Source organism: Gekko japonicus, unplaced genomic scaffold, assembly GCF_001447785.1.
Source record: "Gekko japonicus isolate JY-2015 unplaced genomic scaffold, Gekko_japonicus_V1.1 scaffold182, whole genome shotgun sequence".
NCBI classification, from domain to species: Eukaryota; Metazoa; Chordata; class Lepidosauria; order Squamata; family Gekkonidae; genus Gekko; species Gekko japonicus.
In genome coordinates, this window is record NW_015173128.1 from 1047907 (window position 1) to 1067241 (window position 19335).

The 19335-nt window shown below is 53.1% G+C and overlaps 1 protein-coding gene across 3 annotated transcripts in view; it reads left to right on the forward strand.

Annotated features, from left to right (window-relative positions):
• The window catches only part of ABR (active BCR-related), a 169389-nt gene that overhangs the window by 130088 nt on the left and 19966 nt on the right, over positions 1–19335 (forward strand). The window contains exon 1 of one of the 3 annotated variants that reach the window (XM_015422062.1): positions 8765–9011. The exons of the other annotated variants lie outside the window; for them this stretch is intronic. Within the exon in view, the coding sequence (XP_015277548.1) occupies positions 8847–9011 (165 nt within the window). The 5' untranslated portion in view covers positions 8765–8846. Of the gene's footprint in view, positions 1–8764; positions 9012–19335 lie in introns of those variants that run through there. 3 annotated transcript variants of the gene reach the window in all.

Sequence of the window (19335 nt, forward strand, 5' to 3'; positions counted from 1 at the left end):
CCAAGTCTATTTACCTTGGTGGCGGGGGAGCCTGCCGGGCTCCGGGAGCTGTTGGTGGACATGTGCGTGCGCCGCCAGGACGTCACCGGAAGTGACGCGCAACATCGACACGTTGAGGGCGTGGCCCCGATCGTCGGAGGGGAAACCATAGAGTTTTCCCTCCGACGATCGGGGCCACGCCCCCAACGTGATTGATGTGGTTGCGTCACCTCTGGTGACGCAGCCACACTGCGCTTCGGGGGGCGGAGTTCCCCCCGGGGCCCGATTCCGCGGTGGTGGAAATCGGGCCTCCAAAGCGGGGGTTTACCCGCCACCCGCCCCCACTTGGCAGCCCTAATTGGACTGGAGGGTGGGGCTGGGGCTTGTGTCTCCTTACTGTACTTCCTTAGCTCCTTCCAGGGCCTCCTGCCCAGAGTCGCCTATGGCCGAAGGTACTTTTAGAGGTAGCTTGCACTGTGGGTTTAGCTCCTGACGCTCACGTTGGGGGGGAAGACGGGTGTGGCTCAGAGGCAGCGCATCTTCTTGGCATGCAGAAGGCCCCTAAGTTTGATACCTGGCATCTCCCATTAACAAGGGTCGGATAGTGGGCAGCATGAATGTTGCATACTGAGACAACCACGTGCAAGGTCGGGTCTGCACGCAGTCCTGCGAAGAGCTGAGCTTAGCTCGTACGAACAATAGACGGTCGGATCCTAGTCCATTCCAATCGGGAAGCTAGGATCCTAGAGTTAACCTGTTAAGCACGAGCACTGTAAATAAACCTATCACGGGTGTTGGGGTGTGTGGGGTGTGGTTTGCCTTGGGGTTATAAGCCAGCCTGGTTGTTGTCTTGTTCCCGAATAAACTATGAGCTGATTCACTCAACTATGCATCGGACCCAGTATATTATAGTGAAAGACCCCTGCCTGAGACCCTGGAGACCGCTGCCTGGCAAGGATTCCATACTAACCTTAAGAGATCAAGATGGGTAGCCGCGTTAGTCTGCTTGTAGCAGTAGAAAAGAGCAAGAGTCCAGCAGCAGTTTAAAGACTAACAAAATTTGTGACAGGGTGTGAGCTTTCATGAGTCACGGCTCACTTCTTCAGAAAGCTCGTACCCTGCCACAAATTTTGTTAATCTTGAGAGGGCTAATGGACTCTTGCTCTTCTCCATTAGTAGACCCAGAGAGTCTGTCTGACTCAGCATGAGGCGGCTTTGTGCATTCATGTGCTCGGTAGTTGCAAGAGATTGCATTGGTGGCTTTTAAAGAGGACTGTCTCTCGCCTTTCTCTGAGGGTCTCCCGCAACTCTCTGTTCTGCCCAGTCGGGATCCTCCTGACTCTGAGCCAGTAGTCTGCTTGCAGTCTGGTGTAGTGGTTAAGTGCGCGGACTCTCATCTGGGAGAACCGGGTTTGATTCCCCACTCCTCCACTTGCACCTGCTGGATGACCTTGGGCAAGCCATAGGGCTTGACTGTTCTTGAAAAAGAGCAATTTCTGTCAGAGCACTCTCAGCCCCACCTACCTCACGGGGTGCCTGTTGTAGGGAGGGGAAGGGAAAGGAGTTTGTAAGCTGCTCTGAGACACCTTTGGGTAGTGAAGGGTGGGGTATAAATCCAATCTCTTCTCTTCTTCTTCTTCTTGCAAACAGAAGGTACATTTATTTAAATACTTACGTGCCACTTTCCCTCATGGCTCAAAGTGGCTTATAAATTACATTTTAAAACCAACACAAAGCACCAAATAACCCCCTTTAAAGTATCTACCTTCTGTACATCACTAAAAGCCGTGGCAAATAAAAATGGCGCAAAACATGAACCAATATTACACACACGTTTTTAATGAAAAGTATGCAAATTTTATTAATATTAAATTGATAACTTTAGATGGGGGAGGGAGGGGAGAAATAGAGAGAGAAAGAATGAAAGGTGGAAGGAAGGAAGGAAGGAAGGAAGGAAGGAAGGAAGGAAGGAAGGAAGGAAGGAAGGAAGGAAGGAAGGAAGCAGGCAGGCAGGCAGGCAGGCAGGCAGGCAGGCAGGCAAATAGGTGGGGGAGGGAGGGGGAGGTGGAAAGAAAGGAACTTTAAATGCATCCTCCAGGCCTCCCCTGCCCCCATGCTGGTTAGCTTGGTTTGGAGAAGGGATTTAAAGAGCCAAATGCCTTCTCCAAGATAGCGGGGGGGGGGGGCTTTTGAGAATGCAGTTAGTTGCTTTCTTTCTCTGCACTGGCTGGGGAAGGGAAGACGGATTGGGGAGGCATGCCTCCCCTTTGCTTCCCCAGCCACCCTAGCAGGAGCCGCACAATAACTGTGGAAGAGCCGCATGTGGCTCCTGAGCAGCAGTTTGGCCACCCTTGTTCTAATATTTGCAGGAGAGTGCAGCCAATGGAGAACCCTGTTCTTTGCTCTATGGGTGAGGGGCCTGTTTGGGGGGGGAGGGCAGGTTTTTGCTGTACTCACACCCCCACGGGGCTGGGGAGGGGCATTGTTTGAGCTCTGTGCTCCAGGCCTCTTTCTTCCTCCCCTCTGGCCTCCTATAGGTGTTTTTGTCCTGACCTGGCCCCTCCCTCAGCCAAATGCCTGATCCAGGAAGCCTGCAATGGGAAGCATATGTCTGTGAGGAGGAGCCTGCTCCCTGGGCCTGCCAGGGAACTAAGAGGGTGCCTGGCAAACGGCCCTAGCCTTCGGGGACGCTTTTGCCAAGAGAGGATGGCGCCATCGGGCTCCGTGCCAGCTGAGACTGTCCTGGATTGGGTTCTGGAATTGATTTTCAGGGCCCGGAGGGGAATGCGTGCACATTTTAAAAGTCGAGAAGGCTTCTCCTACATCAATGTTTATTTGTTCTGTCTTTGCTGTGAGTTTGGGTTCTCCCCCCCCCCCCAAACACAAACAATACAAAGCAGAGTTCTCTGTGGCGTTGAGGGCACCCCCAGCAACCGGGATTAGCAAATGGCGCATGGGTTATCTCCCCGTGACTTTCCCCCACTCCCCACTGCATGGCAGAGAAGGCCCCTTTTGCCCCAAGGGGAGCTGCTGCGCGTCACATTTAAGACCATCCCTTTGGAAGGCCCGACTGCCCAGAGAGAAGCTTTGTTGATGGCGTTCCTCTTTCTGTGGCATTTTCAGGAAGTGATGCTGAAATCAACGGTGTCTGTGGGTTTTTCTGGAACTTCACAGCTTTTGTGCATGGGGTAGTGCCTTGATCAGCAATGGCTTCGAGGGATCAGCTCAAGTGAAATTTAAAAACGGAGTGTCTCTGTGCTCGTGCAGAGTGTATTTTCCTTGCCAGGGTATCACTCCTGGCCAGTTAAGCCTAGGTGCAGCAGAAGGCCTAGCGGTAGCCAGACAAAGATGTTCAAACAGACCTCTCTATTTTAAGAAATTTTCCTTGTTGGAGGGAGGTACACGGGAGGGAGCCAGTGTAAACCCAGTGGCCAAACACAGAAAGGGGCAGGGCCCAGACTGACAGTCATAAGAACAGAACAGAAGAGCCCTGCTGAATCAGACCAGGATCTGTCTATATCAGCCCTCTGTCTCACATTCTGGCTAACCAGTTCATCCACAGGTCCAGCAACAGGAGATAGAGGCCTGATATTGCCTCCTGGCCCTGGGAGTCAGAGGTTTAGTGCCTCTGAATGTGGAGGTTCCCCCAAAGTCACCATGGCTAGTAGCCATTGATAGACTTATCCAGGGGTCATTTCGTAGAAAAAGAAGTGCAGGAGCTCATTGACATAACTTATTTGCATGTGCCACACCCCCTGACATCACCAGGAGTGTGTCAGAAGGCAACACCCACCGCTCAGGCTCCACTGGACTGTTTTGGATTGCTAGCTATTGGGGGGGGCATGTGCAGATCTGTCCTCGCAGAGGAGGGAGAGCTTGTACCTGAATAAAACTTAGTCTTAAAGGTGCCACTGGACTGTTTTGGACCGGGGGGCCGGGGGAGCTCTGCAACTTACCTGGCTGCTTCTTGCTCTGACTGAGGGCTGCTGGGAGCAGGGGGTGGGGCTTGTTGCATGTGCCCACCCCCTGGGCTCTTTACTGCCGGAGTTCCACTCCTGGGCACTCTTGCAGGAAATGACCCCTGGACATCCTCAATCAATCTATCTAACCCCCCTTTAAAGCGGCTTATTCCCGTGCCCGTCACTACATCCTGTGGCAGCGAATTCCACATTCTGATCACTCTCTGTGTAAAGTAGTATTTCCTTTTGTCCGTCCTAAATCTACTGCCCATCAGATTCCTTGGATGCCTTCGAGTTCCAGTATTTGGGAAGAGGAAGAAAATTTTATCTTTGTCGGGTCTCTCCACCCCATGTATAATTTTATAAACCTCTCTCGTGTGTGTCCCCCCCCCCCCCCCCCCCCCCCCTCTCTTTCTTTCTCTGAACTGAAAAGTCTGTCCAGACCTGTACTCGCGCCCTATCCCATGCAGTTTGCTTGCCCTGGCGGGGTGGGCTCACTTAACTGATACCAGTGATCCAGGCACAGTGTGGGAGGCATTGTAGAGGGCCAGGCTGTGTTGTCTGCCAGCCAACTGTTTCCAAGTTGGGCCATACTGTGCTTTACAGAGACTGGTGCCTCTTTGCCTTTGTGGAGCTCCCCCCGTTCCCTGTCTTGTTTACCTTCACCTGCCACAGCCTGTTCCTCAGCTGTCTTCTCCACACTGAGGTGGAGTGGGTAGACCGTTGGCCTAGGAGTGCAGAGTCCCGGGTTCAAGTCCTCACTAGGTGAGCTTGGGCCGGTCGCTCTTGCCATCTAGCCTACCTCAGAGGATTGTTCTGCAGCTAAAATGGAGGGGGGATGAACCATGTATGCTGCTCTGAGCTCCTTGGAGGAAGGGAGGGATAAAAATGTGAGAAATTGTTCGAAGTAAATGTTAACTGTGAACTCTCCAGGTGCGGGGATCTGTCTGTTTTACTTCTGAAATGTTGTCTGGTACAGTGAACATGTAGTGAGTGGCGATGCTACTGTCTGAATTCTCCTCGGGAGGGATCGGCAGATGAGTTGTACTCAGCATGGGATTTGAACGGGGCCTCACGTTTGGGATCGGGCCCGTTGTTGCCTCCAGCTCAGTTCCTGAGCCCGTTTCTGTTGGTGTTTGGCTTACCTCTTGTGCAACTTGGCTTGCTTGTTTGAGCGCTCCGCCCCTCTTGGCTGCTTTCCACAAGGTGCCATCTCTTTTTGATATGCCTATTCTGATTCATGTGTGGGACAAAGTGGTCTGGGGCTAGACCAGGGGTGGCCAAACTGTGGCCCGGGAGCCGCATGTGGCTCTTTCACACCTATTGTGCGGCTCCCGGCAGGGCGGCTGGGGAAGCTAAATATCATTCGCAAACAAGTTATCACTGGACAAATAAACATCATGATCAATATCTGCTTTGACCGCTTTTGTTATTATTTTTGGCAGTCTCGTCGAATGTTAATAAAAAGCAAATGTGCATATTTCCCAGTAAAAACGTGTCATATTTGTTTATGTCTTGCGGCTCTCAAACATCTGACGTTTATTCTGTGTGGCTCTTACGTCAAACAAGCGGGGCCACCCCAGGCCAGACAGTAGTAGGGAGCCTGCATTTTTGTGTCTGCTGGGGGGGGGGTTGTCTTCTGTTTGTCCTTTTCTACATAATAATCCCTACCGATTCCTCCAGCAGCCGGAAGGGGAAAATCTTTTGGGCAAACTGACCTTTTGGCCTCTTTGTTTCACTGGCCAGGGGGTGGGTTGAATGAAGGGGGACGCTTGGGGGTGGAACTGTGTGTGAAAGTCCTGTGTGTGTGTGTGTGTGTGTGTGTGTCCCCCTTAGGGGATGTGATCAAAGAGGCAACTTAGTTTTGCTCTACTGGCCGGTGCTTTGAGTTTTTCAGGCGGGGAATCTGACCAGGATGGAGTTTTGGAACTTGTGTGCAAGGTCTCAGTTTTGTGACAGGAAGAGAGCGCCTCTGAGCATGGGCAGAGAGAGCCTAGTGCTCATCCCTGAAGAACTGCAGCCGGGCCTCGGGATCTGAAGGCAAGCTGAGCTGAGGATACTGCATTTTTGGGAGCAGCAGGGTCTGTGGTCCGTCCGGCCCAGGGTTTGAAGATGGGCCCTGGTTTCTTATTATTGGAACAGCCTAAATGGGGAAAGGAAGTTTGGAAGAAAACCAGCAGAGCGCGAGAGTCATGGAGAGGGGCTGAAGCAGTGGAGGGCCAGTGGAGGCAGCAGTAGCGAGATCTGCCAGGACACTCCCGTGCCGCATATCGTGCAATGCTAGCCCCCAAATGATCTCCCCCACCCTAGTGCTTTTCCATGCCTCAGTCTCCCCCTCTAGAAGAACTCCGTCTCATTTTTAAATGCTGGCAAACCTTCTGGGAAAGCCGCAGAATCTGCCCGTAACTCTCCAGAGAGTCTTTTTTTCGGTTATGAGGCAGTGGCTTCTGGACAGGTGGCTTCTTCCTTGCCTCACTGCAACTTTGTAAGGTGGTTGGGTTGTCTGGTGAATCCAGAGGACATCTAGTTGAGCCTCCCTCTCATTTGTAAGGCAGGGTTTAATCCCCGTTCACTCAGTGCTATGCCAAAAATAGTGGGGACCAAGGGCAGTGTGGAAGGGTGTCTGCAAACCAAGTCATTTCCGTTTCAGAGGGTTACCCCTGTTGGTCTGCAGTAGAAGAGCTGGATTCAAGTCCAGTAGCACCTTAGAGACTAACAAGATTTTGGGGGCATAGTCCTGACCTGGATAGCCCAGGCAAGCCTGATCTTGTCAGATCTCAGAAGCTAAGCAGGATGGGAGACCTCCTTGGAATACCAGCAGTCGGGAGGCAGGGGCAGGCTTTATTCAGCCACCTCTCTGAATATCCTCCAGGCCCCCAGTAGGGGTCAGTCACAGAGGTCGCCATGACTTCCAGGTGCACGCACACACATATGAAAAATCCACACACACACACACCAAGATTTTGGGAGTGCGAGCTTTCAGGAGTCGACACTCCCTTCATCACATACAAATTGGAATGGAGATCCTTGAATCCTTATATCCTAGTCAGAAGGTAGGAGAGGTGTTGCAAAGAAGGAACTCGGGATGCAGAGGGACAATGCACTAGATTAGAGCAGAGGAGAAATGCTTATGTCAGGGGTGTCTAACTCATTTGTTATGTGGGCCGGATCTGACATAAATGAGACCTTGTTGAGACGGGCCACGTGTGTCATAAGAGGTAATGCCAGGTAGCGGAGATATAAATGTTATAAAGGACACGAACACAAAGGGTGTTTTTTTTACTTAAAATAAAAACATGCTTAAATCATTAGCACTCTTGCAATATTTTGTTTATTTAACAGTGTCTGATAACTGACACCTCTTGCTCCGAATCATTGCATCAAAATGTCTGTGATGTTGCAATCCTGAGTATGCTGTTCAGGTGTGTATCTGTAAGCTGCAAACCTACAATGAAGCAGCAGCAGCAGAACTGGAAGCAGCAGCAGAAGACAGCCAGTTCCACTGTGAGCCTGATACCCTCCGGGAGCCTGATCCGGCCCCCCGGGATGCATGTTTGACACCCCTGGCTTATGTGATTTCTGGTAACTCCACCAGAGACTCCAAGCTGCAGGCGCTGTGTCAGAGACGAAAGGCACTGCAAGCCCCTGGATCTGTATGCAGTTTGGGTGGGATGGGATTCCTCCATTCACAGCCTGGCTGAGCGTCTTCCCTTGAGGCATGGTTTCAGGGGAGGAGGAGAGGCCCCTGATGGAGAAGAAGCTGGTAGAGAGCCTGAGATCACCGCAGGGGCTAGCTGGCTGAAGGCGTCCTAGGCTGAGCCAGTGCTGTGCGTGGCGACGGTGTCTGTATTTTCCCCAAGACAGCAGTGCCATGGAGCACTCAGACCCATGCAGCGTTCTGTTTACAGTGCATGGATGGCCTTGAAACAAACAGGGTGTCTTGACACTGGTGGTGGTGGTGGGGGGGGGGGGCTTAATTTTTCATGTGTAGATCAAGCCCACGTGTGTGTGTGTGGGGGGGTTCCAGTGCAGCACTTGGAAAATATCTTCTCATTGTACCTAGAGGGGGCTAAATGCATTCTCAGATACCTGTGGGACAGATCCTGAGGCCCAGGATAGTCCAGGGGAACGCTCCTTCCCTTTTGCTGTGCCCGTGAGTGACCACGGGCCGTTATCTGGCTGGCCACTGTGGGGCCAGAATAAAGTTTTGAGTCCAGCGGCACCTTTAAGACCAACAAAGTTTAGTTCTGGGTATAAGCTTTCATGTGCATGCACACTGCTTCAGACAGATTCAGGTGGGTGGCCGTGTTGGTCTGAAGCAACAGGACAAAGTTCTGAGTCCAGCGGCACCTTTAAGACCAACACAGTTTAATTCGTGGTATAAGCTTTCCTGTGCACGCACACTTCTTCAGACGGTCTGATTCGGCCTAGGTGGTGCATGCTTCCTTCTTAAGAGCTGGGGTCTGCAAACGTGGGCTTCCCTGACTCTGCTTTTGGCAGCATGGGAGTTAACCACCTCTAATCCCCCGCGAAGGGTGGTACTAGGCGGCTTGCTTTAGGGAGAGCGGAAGCAGTGCCTGGCACCACAGGGGTTAACCCTGCTGGTGAAAGGGGGGCAGGCTGCTCGGAGGGGGGGCGGAACAGAAAGCTTTGGGCTGCTTCGCCGGAGTGCGGCGTCTTCCTGGGCAGGCAGAGTCTCTGAGAGCGCCGGAGAATGCTGAGCTTGCGAGGGGATTCTCCGTGTGAAGTTGCGGGTCTCAGGTGAACGGCTGACCGGCAGATGCTCCCCGTCCCGAAGATGCTCTTTGCTTCGTCCTGCTAAAAGTGTGTGTTTGTGTGTGGGGGGCCCTTCATCCGAATCAACTGCACCATCGCCACTTTTGGGGTCTGCCAGGGAGAGCCGGCGTGATGACGGAAGTCCTGGTGCAGCCGGACTGCCAGCTCAGCTTGGCATGTGAGCGTCTGGACCGCTGCGGCTTGGATGCCCTGGAGGAGTCCCCGGAGGGCAAGCGGGCCCCCAACACTGGCGCCAGACTGTGGGGAAGAGTGCGCAGCAAGCTGCTGCGGCAAAAGGTGCCCGGGCCCCTTTTTTTTACATCTTGGGATTGGGGGGGGACCTTTCTTTGCCTAGAGAGCTTTCTTTGCCCCCCCCTGTGGTTGCTTAATGGGGGGGGGAGCGGTTAAGTGCCCGGTCTGCCTCTCAAGCACGGATGAAACGGATCAGTCTCTTCGATTCTTTGCCACCCTGTAGGGGACTGTCCGTCTCCTCCTTCCTCTTCGTCCCCCATCCTCTCCCCCATCTGACATCTTAAGTCCTGCTCTGAGACCCTCACCTTGTGCCCCTCTGCCCTTCCAACACGGAGGCACAGCCCCCACCCCCCACCCCCAGCCTGGGTCACAAAGAGGGGGGACGTTTTGCATTCTGAGATCGGGCAGCCGGTAGAGTTTTTGGCAGGGTTCCGATTTGGGCAAAGGAGGGGCGGGAAGGGGAGGTGGGAGGCTTTTCAAGAGTTTCATCCTAAAATCCTGACTCGGTCAGGGAACAGCCAGCTTGGGTTTGATCTGGGACTTCATAGACTGCGTGGTGCGAAGAGGCTCCTGGAGATGCCTTCAAACAGAGTTACTTTCCTAAGAAAGAGAGGCTGGGTGCCCTGGTTCTCCCATTTCATCCTCCAGGACATTTGGGGACTAATTGGGGGTGCCTGCCTGCTTCACTCAGTTGCTGTGGGGTGGTGGGGAAGAGATCTGTGGTTGGGAAAACAGTGCAGAGAGGAGGAGTTAGCCCCCCTCTCCTTTCCTGTACTTTTCCTCCCCACTGAAGTAGCCGACTTACCCGTTGGGTTTTCAAGTCAAGAGACCTTCCAAGGTGGTTTGGTTGTTCTTATAACACTTGGAATTCACTGCCACAGGAAGTGGTGGCGGCTACAAGCATGGACGGCTTCAAAAGGGAATTAGATAAGCATATGGAGCAGAGGTCCATCAGTGGCTATTAGCCACAAGGTATAGATAGGGACTCTGGGGCAAGTGATGCTCTGTCATCTTGGTGCTTGGGGGGGGGGGGGGGCAAAAGGGGGGGGGGTGCTAAGGGAAGCATGGACGGCTTCAAAAGGGAATTAGATAAGCATATGGAGCAGAGGTCCATCAGTGGCTATTAGCCACAAGGTATAGATAGGGACTCTGGGGCAAGTTTTTAGTTTGGGGGTTGGGGGGGGGGGGGGTCAACAGTGGGAGGGCTTCTAATGTCCTGGCCCCACTGGTGGACCTCCTGATGGCACTGGTATTTCTGGCCACTGTGTGATACAGAGTGTTGGACTGGATGGGCCTTTGGCCTGATCCAACATTGGCGTCTCTTATGTTCTTATGTTCTTACCTGCTTCTGCATAGCAACCGTGGACTTCCTTGGTTGGTCTCCCATCCAAATACTGGCCAGAGCCGACCCTGCTTAGCATCCGAGATCGGGCTAGCCTGGGCTATCTAGATAAGCCCTCCTGTGCTATAACCCCCCCCACACACACACACACAAATCCACTGTGGATCAAGAGTGCTGGAGAACTGTTGGGGAGGGTCTTCCAGCATCTCGTCTGTTTTGATTCTGAATGCCCATTTTTTAAAAGGCTGACTGTTTCTATACACGTTCTATTTAAAATAAGTGCTGGGGCTGAGGCCCCTGCCTCCAACGTGAGACTGCGGTCCCGGGGTTTGGCGACTGGAACAAGAAGCCGAGGTTCAAATTCTGCCCCGTTAGCAGAGAACAGGCCCCGATGCTGAGGCCTTGCAAAGCTGGTTGGGGTGTGCTGCTCTTTGGATATGCAGGGCTCCTTCTCCCCACGCAGCAACGTGGCTCTCCTCCGGAGATCTGCGGGTTGGTTCTCCTCTCAGCTGGGACCAGATGGAGTCTCTTGGCTTGCTGACTCCCAGGAAACGTGAGCTACGAGGGGGAAGCCAGTTGGCTTTTGTCCTTTGGAAGGTGATGGGGGAGTGTGGCCCAGGACTGCTGCCTCAGGGCTTCTAGGGGGCACCCAAGGACAGGCTGCCCCCCCCCCAGTTCCCCTGTGCTGCAACCACTGAGCCAAAGTCCCTTGGTGCTGGGGGAGGGGGGGAGCAGTCGTGAGCCTTCTGGAAACAGGAACAAATGGGTCGATTTCCCACCCCCAAAACCCCTTTCAGCATGTGTTAGTATGTTGTTGAAGTTGGGAATTGAAGTCCACGTTGTGACCATGTAACCAGATACATCTGCTCAGAAACTTATGGATGATGAAAGGGAGAGTGGTTTTCATACACCTGCACTGTGATCCTGGGTGGGAGTGGGGGCTCTCAGAAGAGCAAGATTCGTCCAGCAGCACTTTGTTGTTCAGTCGCAGTCGAGTCCGACTGTTCACGACCCCGTGGACCACATCGTGCGAGGCCCTCCTGTCTTCCGTCGTGCTCCGGAGTTTGCTTAATTTCATGTTCGTTGCCTTGATAACACTGTCTAACCATCTCATCCTTTGCCATCTCCTTCTTCGACCTTCAATCTTTCCTAGCATCAGGACCTTCTTCTCCAGTGAGTGCTCCCTTCTCATTGGGTGGCCAAAGTATTTGAGCTTCAGTTTCATTATCTGGCCTTCCAGGGAACAGTCAGGGTCGATTTCTTTTAGGATTGACTGATTTGATCTCCTTGCAGTCCAAGGGACTGCACTTTAAAACAGCACTTTAAAGACCATCAGGATTTTCAGGATATAAGCTTTCAAGAGTCAGACGCTTTCTGGGTTCGCAAGTATATGGAATGTGCGTGTCATGTTAGGACAAGTTGATTTTGCAATCTCTGTGTGTGTGTCACAGCCAAGTTAACTCGCAAGGTTCGGTCTTGTGTATGTGGCATTCGTCGTGGGTTTCCCTGTGTTTGCACAGACTGGGACAAGAAGACACGTCTCCCTTACGCGTAAGGAGACCCATCCTACACAGTGGTCAGCCTACAGACCAAGGATTTTCACTAATAAAGTTACCATCGTTGTTCCGCCAGGCCAGCCTGGTTGTGACGCAGCTCTCCACGGGCATTAACCTAATTTTGGCTGGCTGCTCTCCGGTCGCTTGCAGGCAGGGCCGGCTCTGGCGATTTTGCTTCCTCCGGCGGGAACTTGATTTTGCAGGGTGGGAACCGTGATCCCCTCTGACAGATTCCCCGGCTGCAGCCTCTTTCCCCTGCCCCAGAGAGCGGCTTGGAGCTAAGGGGGCAATGCTGCAGCTAAGAAAGGAGCCCTGATGTGCACACATAAGGCAGCCCTCCCCTCCCTCCCACACGCTGTGGGACTGCAGGGTTGGAGGGTGGAAGCCTCAGAAGACTTCCCTAACTATGATCACTGTTTCCTGCTCTGGAGTAGGAAACAGAAACTTGCAGGCCTTCCCTGGGGGAGGAGGAATGGGAGTTAAAATGGAGGGGGGGAATCGAGGGTGGTGGTGAATGACTTCTTTCCGCATGCAGGGGCCTCCGAGTGAGGGTCTTGGAGGAGAGACTGCATCCCATGTTGCAAGGACCTCCTGGTTAGGCGAGAGCCTTGTCTACCACCCTGAACAACTGCCTGTATCGTCCATTGGCTTGGGCCAGCCCCGGGCAGCGGATTCAGGATGCTGTGATCCCTTGGTCTGTGGAACACCTGGCTCTTCAGCTCTTGGGACTCCTCCTCACCCCAAAAGGCCCTGTGGTTTCACCCTGTGCTGTAGGTGTCCGACAGGCGTGTAAAAGGCACAGTTGTAAGGGGACTGAGAGGGAGGGAAGGAGGGAGAGGAAACCGGGGAGGGCAGGGGGGGGTTCTCCTGTGTGCACAGTTGCGCTCGAATGGATTTGGGGTTTTTTCAAACTACCAAGTGAGTTTTGAGAAGGAGGAAAGGCGAGGCAGGGGAACACTGAAGAAGCCTGTAATCATTCCTGGCCCCATTGACAGATGGGGGATCTGCAGCAAGACCGGTGAGGGGCCGTCTCCGTTTCCCTCCACCGCAGGGGCCAGCCAGGCCCCCAAGCCGCAGATTGACATTTTATCCTTCGGGTGATGTTTAACCTGAGTAGAGAAGGTCCCTCCCTGGGGCAGGTTCTCACGCACCCCGGTCACTTCTCCTTTGGGTGGCTCCCAGCTGGTGCTGAGTTTCGAGGCTACACAAGTTCGGTCTAGCAGGCTGCAGCAGGGAGGAACCTGCCATGTGCGCTGGGGTGGCTCGGTACCGCCTGCAGTCACGGCCAGTGTTCCCCCTAAGCTGAGTTAGTGTGAGCCAGCTCACAGTTTTTTAGCCTCCAGCTCACACATTTTTGTCTCCGCTCAGGAAGGAGGGCTCCAGAGCGAACTGATTTATGCAGGAGCCAAATCGCTCGCTCACGACTTTAATGCCGGTAGCTCACAAAGTAGAGATTTTGCTCACAAGACTCCACAGCTTAGAGGGAGCGTTGGTGACAGCATGGGGGACGTGCGTGTGGGAACAGGCCCTTGGAAGGAACGGGTGGTTCAGGCACTGCTTTGTGAGGCTGAGTGTTCTCGGTGGTTTGTTCTGCAGCCCCCTCAGCTCGAGCAGTGGCTCCCCCTCCGGCAGCACCTCTGTCGCTTTCCTGGGTTGCGTTTATTATTTACCGGGTTGTATTTATTATTAAATGTATTTATTAACACCCCCCTACTCCCCCTCCCAGTCTCCCCTTTGGACCTGCCGAGAAACGGGAAGGCATGCAGAACTGTTTGGCTAGTCTTCTGGACGTGTGTGCCGTGGTGAAGGCCAAACTAGGAAGCCTCTGGATGTGCCTTTACTCAGCTTGTGGGGCATAGCTCAGCCACCGCCTCACACTAACTCAGCGTAGAGGAAACACTGCCCCAGAGGCAGGGGTCATTTCATAGAAAAAGACATGCAGGAGCTCATTAGCATAATTCATTAGCATGATTTATTTGCATATGCCACACCCCCTGACATCACCGGAAGTGTGTCAGAAGGCAACACCCACCGCTTAGGCTCCACTGGACTCTTTTGGATTGCTAGCTATTGGGGGAACGTGCAGATCTGTCCTCGCAGAGGAGGGAGAGGTTGTACCTGAATAAAACTTGGTCTTAAAGGTGCCACTAGACTGTTTTGGACCGGAGGGCCGGGGTGGGGAGGGAGCTCTTCAGCTTACCTGGCTGCTTCTTGCTCTGACTGAGGGCTGCTGGGAGCAGGGGGTGGGGCTTGTCGCATGTGCCCGCCCCCTGGGCTCTTTACTGCCGGAGCTCGGCTCCTGTGCGCTCCTGCAGGAAATGACCCCCTGCCCTGAGGTGTAAATTCTGGGTCTGTGGTCACACACACACACTAAATAATCCACTTTCAGTGCACTTTCCCACTGGATTTTGCCAGTTCAAACAGTAAAATCCAGTTGGAAAGTGGACTGAAAGTGGATTATTTAGTTTGTGTGACTGCAGCCTGTGTGTGTCTTGGTCCCCTTGAAAAGAATGAGACACATTCAGAGAAGGCAGGCAAAATGGAAGCCTCCATGTTCAGAGGCTGTCTACATTTGGAAATTTGAGGCTGGGGACAGACAGGGAACATCCGCCCCCTTCATGCCTTGCAAGTGAACTTCCTAGAGGAGAGCCGGTTGGTTGACACTGGAAACAACTAAGGGAGGACAGGGATGAACCCAGCCTGATCTCTTTACACTGTAGCCGCTGAGAACCTCCATGCCCCGCAGTAGTATGCCTCTGAATGCCGGTTGCATCCATGGGGCAAACTGTCAGGGGGAGAGAGAGCTCTGACCTTGTGCACGTGCCTTTCCCTTTTGGAAGCTTTACAATGTACGTGTAAGCCATTTCTGTCTTTTTGGGCGGTTCAGATGGGAATGCGTGACGTTTCCATGTCAACCAGAAGCCTCAAGAGAACCATTCCATGTCTCACGAGGAATGCATTAAAGAGTTGCAGGTGCTCGAGAGCCCCCCCCAAACCCCATTCCACCGAAGAGGCTCCCCACTGCACCCCTTCATGAATCTGGTCTTGCTTCCACCGAGGGTGTGTGTGTGTGTGTGTGTGTGTGTGTGTGTGTGTGTGTGTGTGTGTGAACTCTGGTCTGCCTGAAGCGTTGTTGCATTGTCCACACTCAGTGCAGAGAGGCAGTTGCAGCTATACACAGATCAGCTAACTTCAGAGGAGTCTGCCCGCTGCATCTCTGCTTTCTGCTTTCTTTCGCTCAGGAGCAGTGCTCCCTCTAAGCTGTGGAGTCGTGAGCAAAAATTCTACTTTGTGAGCTCCTGGCATCAAAGTTGTGAGCGAGCGATTTGGCCGCTGCATAAAGTAGTTTGCTCTGGAGCCCTCCTTCCTGAGCGAAGACAAAAGTGTGTGAGCCGGAGGCTAAAAAACTGTGAGCTAGCTCACACTAACTCAGCTTAGAGGGAACGCTGCTTAGGAGGCCCACAATGCTCCCTCTAAGCTGTGGAGTCTTGTGAGCAAAAATTCTACTTTGTGAGCTACTGGCATTAAAGTCGTGAGCAAGTAATATGGCTACTGCATAACTTAGTTTGCTCTGGAGCCATCCTTCCTGAGCTAAGACAAAAATGTCTGAGCCGGAGGCTAAAAAACTGTGAGCTAGCTCACACTAACTCAGGTTAGAGGGAACACTGGTGCCCAGCACAAGGACCTACATCAAAACAAAGGGGGCAGTCTCTTCTGAGAGCGCCCTGCCCTCCAAATTCATTTCCCCCTCCTTGGGGTGAAGTGGACCTCCCACTTTCATTCAGATCAGCCATGGGAGAAATTGTATATTTGGACACGAAATATGAAGGGTTAATATGGTTGTGTTTGTTGTGTTTTGGAAAGAAAGAGGTAGTATACTTATTGTTAGTAATTAGTAATGGGGAACAGCGGAAAATTGGAAGCTGTAGGAAATGAGGAAATAGCTGCATGCTCATCTGTTATGGAATGAAGAAATAGCTGATTTGTTTGTTTTAATTTGGAAAATGAAATAAAGTATTTTAAAAAAAAAAAAGATCAGCCATGGTGGACTGTACAAAATCTGGGAGCCTGTCTTTGCCGCCTCTTCAGCTGAGCTCCTTCTCCCGTGCAGCAGCAGCGCAGACAGCCAGCGACGGCCCCTCCTCCTCTCGGAAGCAGAGATCAGATCAAGGGACTTAACCGTCCTGTTGCTGTGCTGTCGTCTGCCACTGCCTCTTGTTCTGGAAAGTGGTTATTGGCTAGCCGGCTTTCTGGTCCTGAGCTGCTTGTTGCCATGTTAACCGGCTGTCGAAGGGAACTGGAACAGCCGGTGGGTTTAAAGTGCCCGGGTTGCTAGAGGGATCGACAGTCGCTTAATTGGAGGGGGGGGGGTTGCGATTAATCCGGGCTGTTGCGTGCCGGAGGATGAGAACGCCAGTGAGGAAGGGGTCATCCTACAGAGATGCTGAGACCAAGTCGCTAGTCTTCACCAATGCTGGGGCTGGACCTTCCCTCGAACTCGAATCCAATGAGCCCGAATCCTTCCCTGAATTTTTTGAGTGTCCTGTGATCACAGAGGGCAGATCGGTTCCATAAGTACCAATTTAATCTTCAGGAGTGCCCCAGATATTAGTTATTTTGGACTCATTGTGATCAGTTGGGGTCCAATGCACCCTCTAAGCTGTGGAGTCTTGTGAGCAAACATTCTACGCTACTGGCATTAAAGTTGTGAGCAAACAATTTGGCCACTGCATAAATTAGTTTGCTCTGGAGCCCTCCTTCCTGAGCTAAGGCGAAAATGTGTGAGCTGGAGGCTAAAGAACTGTGAGCTAGTTCACACTAACTCAGCTTAGAGGGAACAATGTTGGGGTCTGCTTCATTTTTGCTGCTGTCTTTGAATCTTTGGTTTCTGGTATGCGATTGACACACACACACACAAATAATTGAAAATGTGTTGAAATTCAACAGGAAAACTTGGGCTTCAGAGAACAGATCCATGGGTGTGTGGTTCACAATCAAAACGAGGATATGTGAACTGAACCTGTGAGCTTGCAAAGTTCAGTGTAGATGCAGCCTCTGTACCTGTGTGACCTTCCACACATGTGCGGGAGCACTCTTGCCTTTGTCTGTTTCTTCCTGCATCCCATGCTGCCGAAGCCGCTGGCATCTCTGAGCGGGGGATGCTTGGTCAGAGATCCCTTGGGTAGGACTGTGAGGGAGGCGGACACCCGGCAGGTGCCTCTGCTTGTTTTCCGCAAACGTTGGCGCGAGGCCCTTGTTCCGACGCAAAGCAGGCCGCAGCTGTTCACAGTTGCCTGGCCTTTTGTGTCCGGCTCTCTCTAGGGGGACGGAGGCGCCGCTGCCTTCTCTGGCTGGTGTGTGCTCCAGACTCCGGTGGCTTGTCTCTCCTCCCAGAGAAGTCCTCTTGTTTTCCAAAGAGCCAAACAAGACCCTCGGAGGGACCAGCACTGGGTCCCCTGGCGCTGAGTTCCTTCCGTTAACGAGCCGTTTGTAGGAAGGCAGGCAGGCCTCCTTTTGTGAGTCCGGAATCTTGCGCCATTCTGTTATGCGAACGAGAGTGCCATCTGTTCAGTTCGTCCCATCCCTCCCGCTCTTCACTTTCTCTATTTGTTGGGAATGGTGTGTTCCCCAGTGGGCGGAGGGCGGGGTAAGATCAGAGATGGTAGAGTCCTGTCTCCCTCACCCAGGAGAACCTCAGTCACTACCCAGCAAAGCCAACTGGCTGCAGGCTCAGGACTACCAGGAGAAAACCTTTCCCGCTGTGTGCAGTTTGCTTATGGAACTCACTGCCACAAGAACTCACTGCCGCAAGTGGGCACTCAGTGGGGGACAGGTCTGTGAAAAGTTACCAGCCGTGGTAGCGTAATGGATCCTCCTGGTTCAGGAGTAGTCTACTCCTGGGGACCACCGCCAGGGGAGGGCAGCTTCCTTGTTGCCTGCCCTGTCGCTGAGTTTCTGAGAAATATCCTGGAAACCTCGGGCTTGATACTTTGGCTCCTTCCTGCCTTTGGCTCTCCTGCTCTTGCTCCAGCATAGCTTGCTCATCTGTCTTTTCCTCCCAGGTGGCTCTGAAGATCAGGAGCAGAGGTGTGGTAGAAGCAGTGGCCTGTGCGGGATCCGTGCCTCAGCAGATTCCACGTTCTCTTCCGCAAGAGAATAGTGCACGCCCGTGCCCAAACACACACCACAGAGATGTGCCTTCCCAAACCAAGCCCCACTCCGACTGTCACTTTCAGCTCCCGTAAAAGTGATGTTCAGGCCTTTTCTCCACCGCGGACTCCCTGGGTCGCCTAGAGCAAACCCCTCCCCTGCCTTCAGTGTGGGGCTAAAGATAGGACTTGTCAGGTACTTCGCAGCATTAAAAGGAGTTTTCAGCGAAAAGCAGGAGTTCGTGGAGGCATACGCTGTGCCTCAGAGAAGCCCGGCAGGTCAGTCACTCAGCTGCCCATCATCCTTCCCTTCTCTCAGCAGTGCAGGGTGGCATGAACGAACGGTTCTGCTTTCCCCTCACCCTCACAACGACCTTGCAGAGTAGGTTAGCCCGAGAGGGTAGGACGGGCCCAAGGTCACCCAGTTAGTTTCACAGCTGAGAAAGGATCCGAATCCACGTCTTCCCAATCCCATTGCGCCCCACTGGCTCCTAGTGTATTGGGGAGACGGGGGCAACTATGCAGGCCACCCCTCGTCTCTCCCCCTCTCTCCACTCGAGGAACACTTTAAGAGGCGCATTCCCCCCTCTGCGGTCTGGGTGGGACGGCCGGAGGCTGGGGCAGGCAGAGGCTTCTCAAGGGCAGGTTTACGGGGTGAACTTTGAGCCCAACCTGGCTTTAATAAAGTCTCGTATTCAGGCCCTGCCAAAACCCCTTTCCAGATGGGATGGGGGGGGGACTTCAAAGAGGCTGTGGCGGGAGGGACCTCAGCAGTGAGGGCCGTGCAGTTGTTTCCAGTTAAGCGCAGGGCAATCGGATCGTGTTTCAGGGGCGTGGGGGGGGCGGAGGCGGGAGCAGCACAGCTTCACTTCCAGAAGGAAGAGCACAAAGCGGCCACTGGGATTTTGCCTGCCAAGCTGCAGCTAGCGATGGCGATAAAGGGCTGGGTCGGCGGATGTGTGGCTGCCTGGCAAAGTTGCCCGTTTCATTTCTCTCCCATCCATCATGCTGGATGGCGTTGAGAAGTGGTGATGCTTGCTGACTTTTCTTTCTGCAGGAGGGGCCATGGCTCAGTGGAAGAGCCTCTGCTTGGCATGCGGAAGGTCCCAGGTTCAATCCCCAGCCTCTCCAGTTAAAAAGGACCAGGCAGGAGGAGAGGTGAAAGCCCTCCGCCTGAGTCCCTGGAGAGCCGCTGCCAGTCTGAGTAGACAATACACCAGTGGTAGACAATGACCAAGGGTCTGATTTAGCATAAGGCAGCTTCCTGGGTATGCTTTTGGGGAGAACATAAGAACATAAGAGATGCCAATGTTGGATCAGGC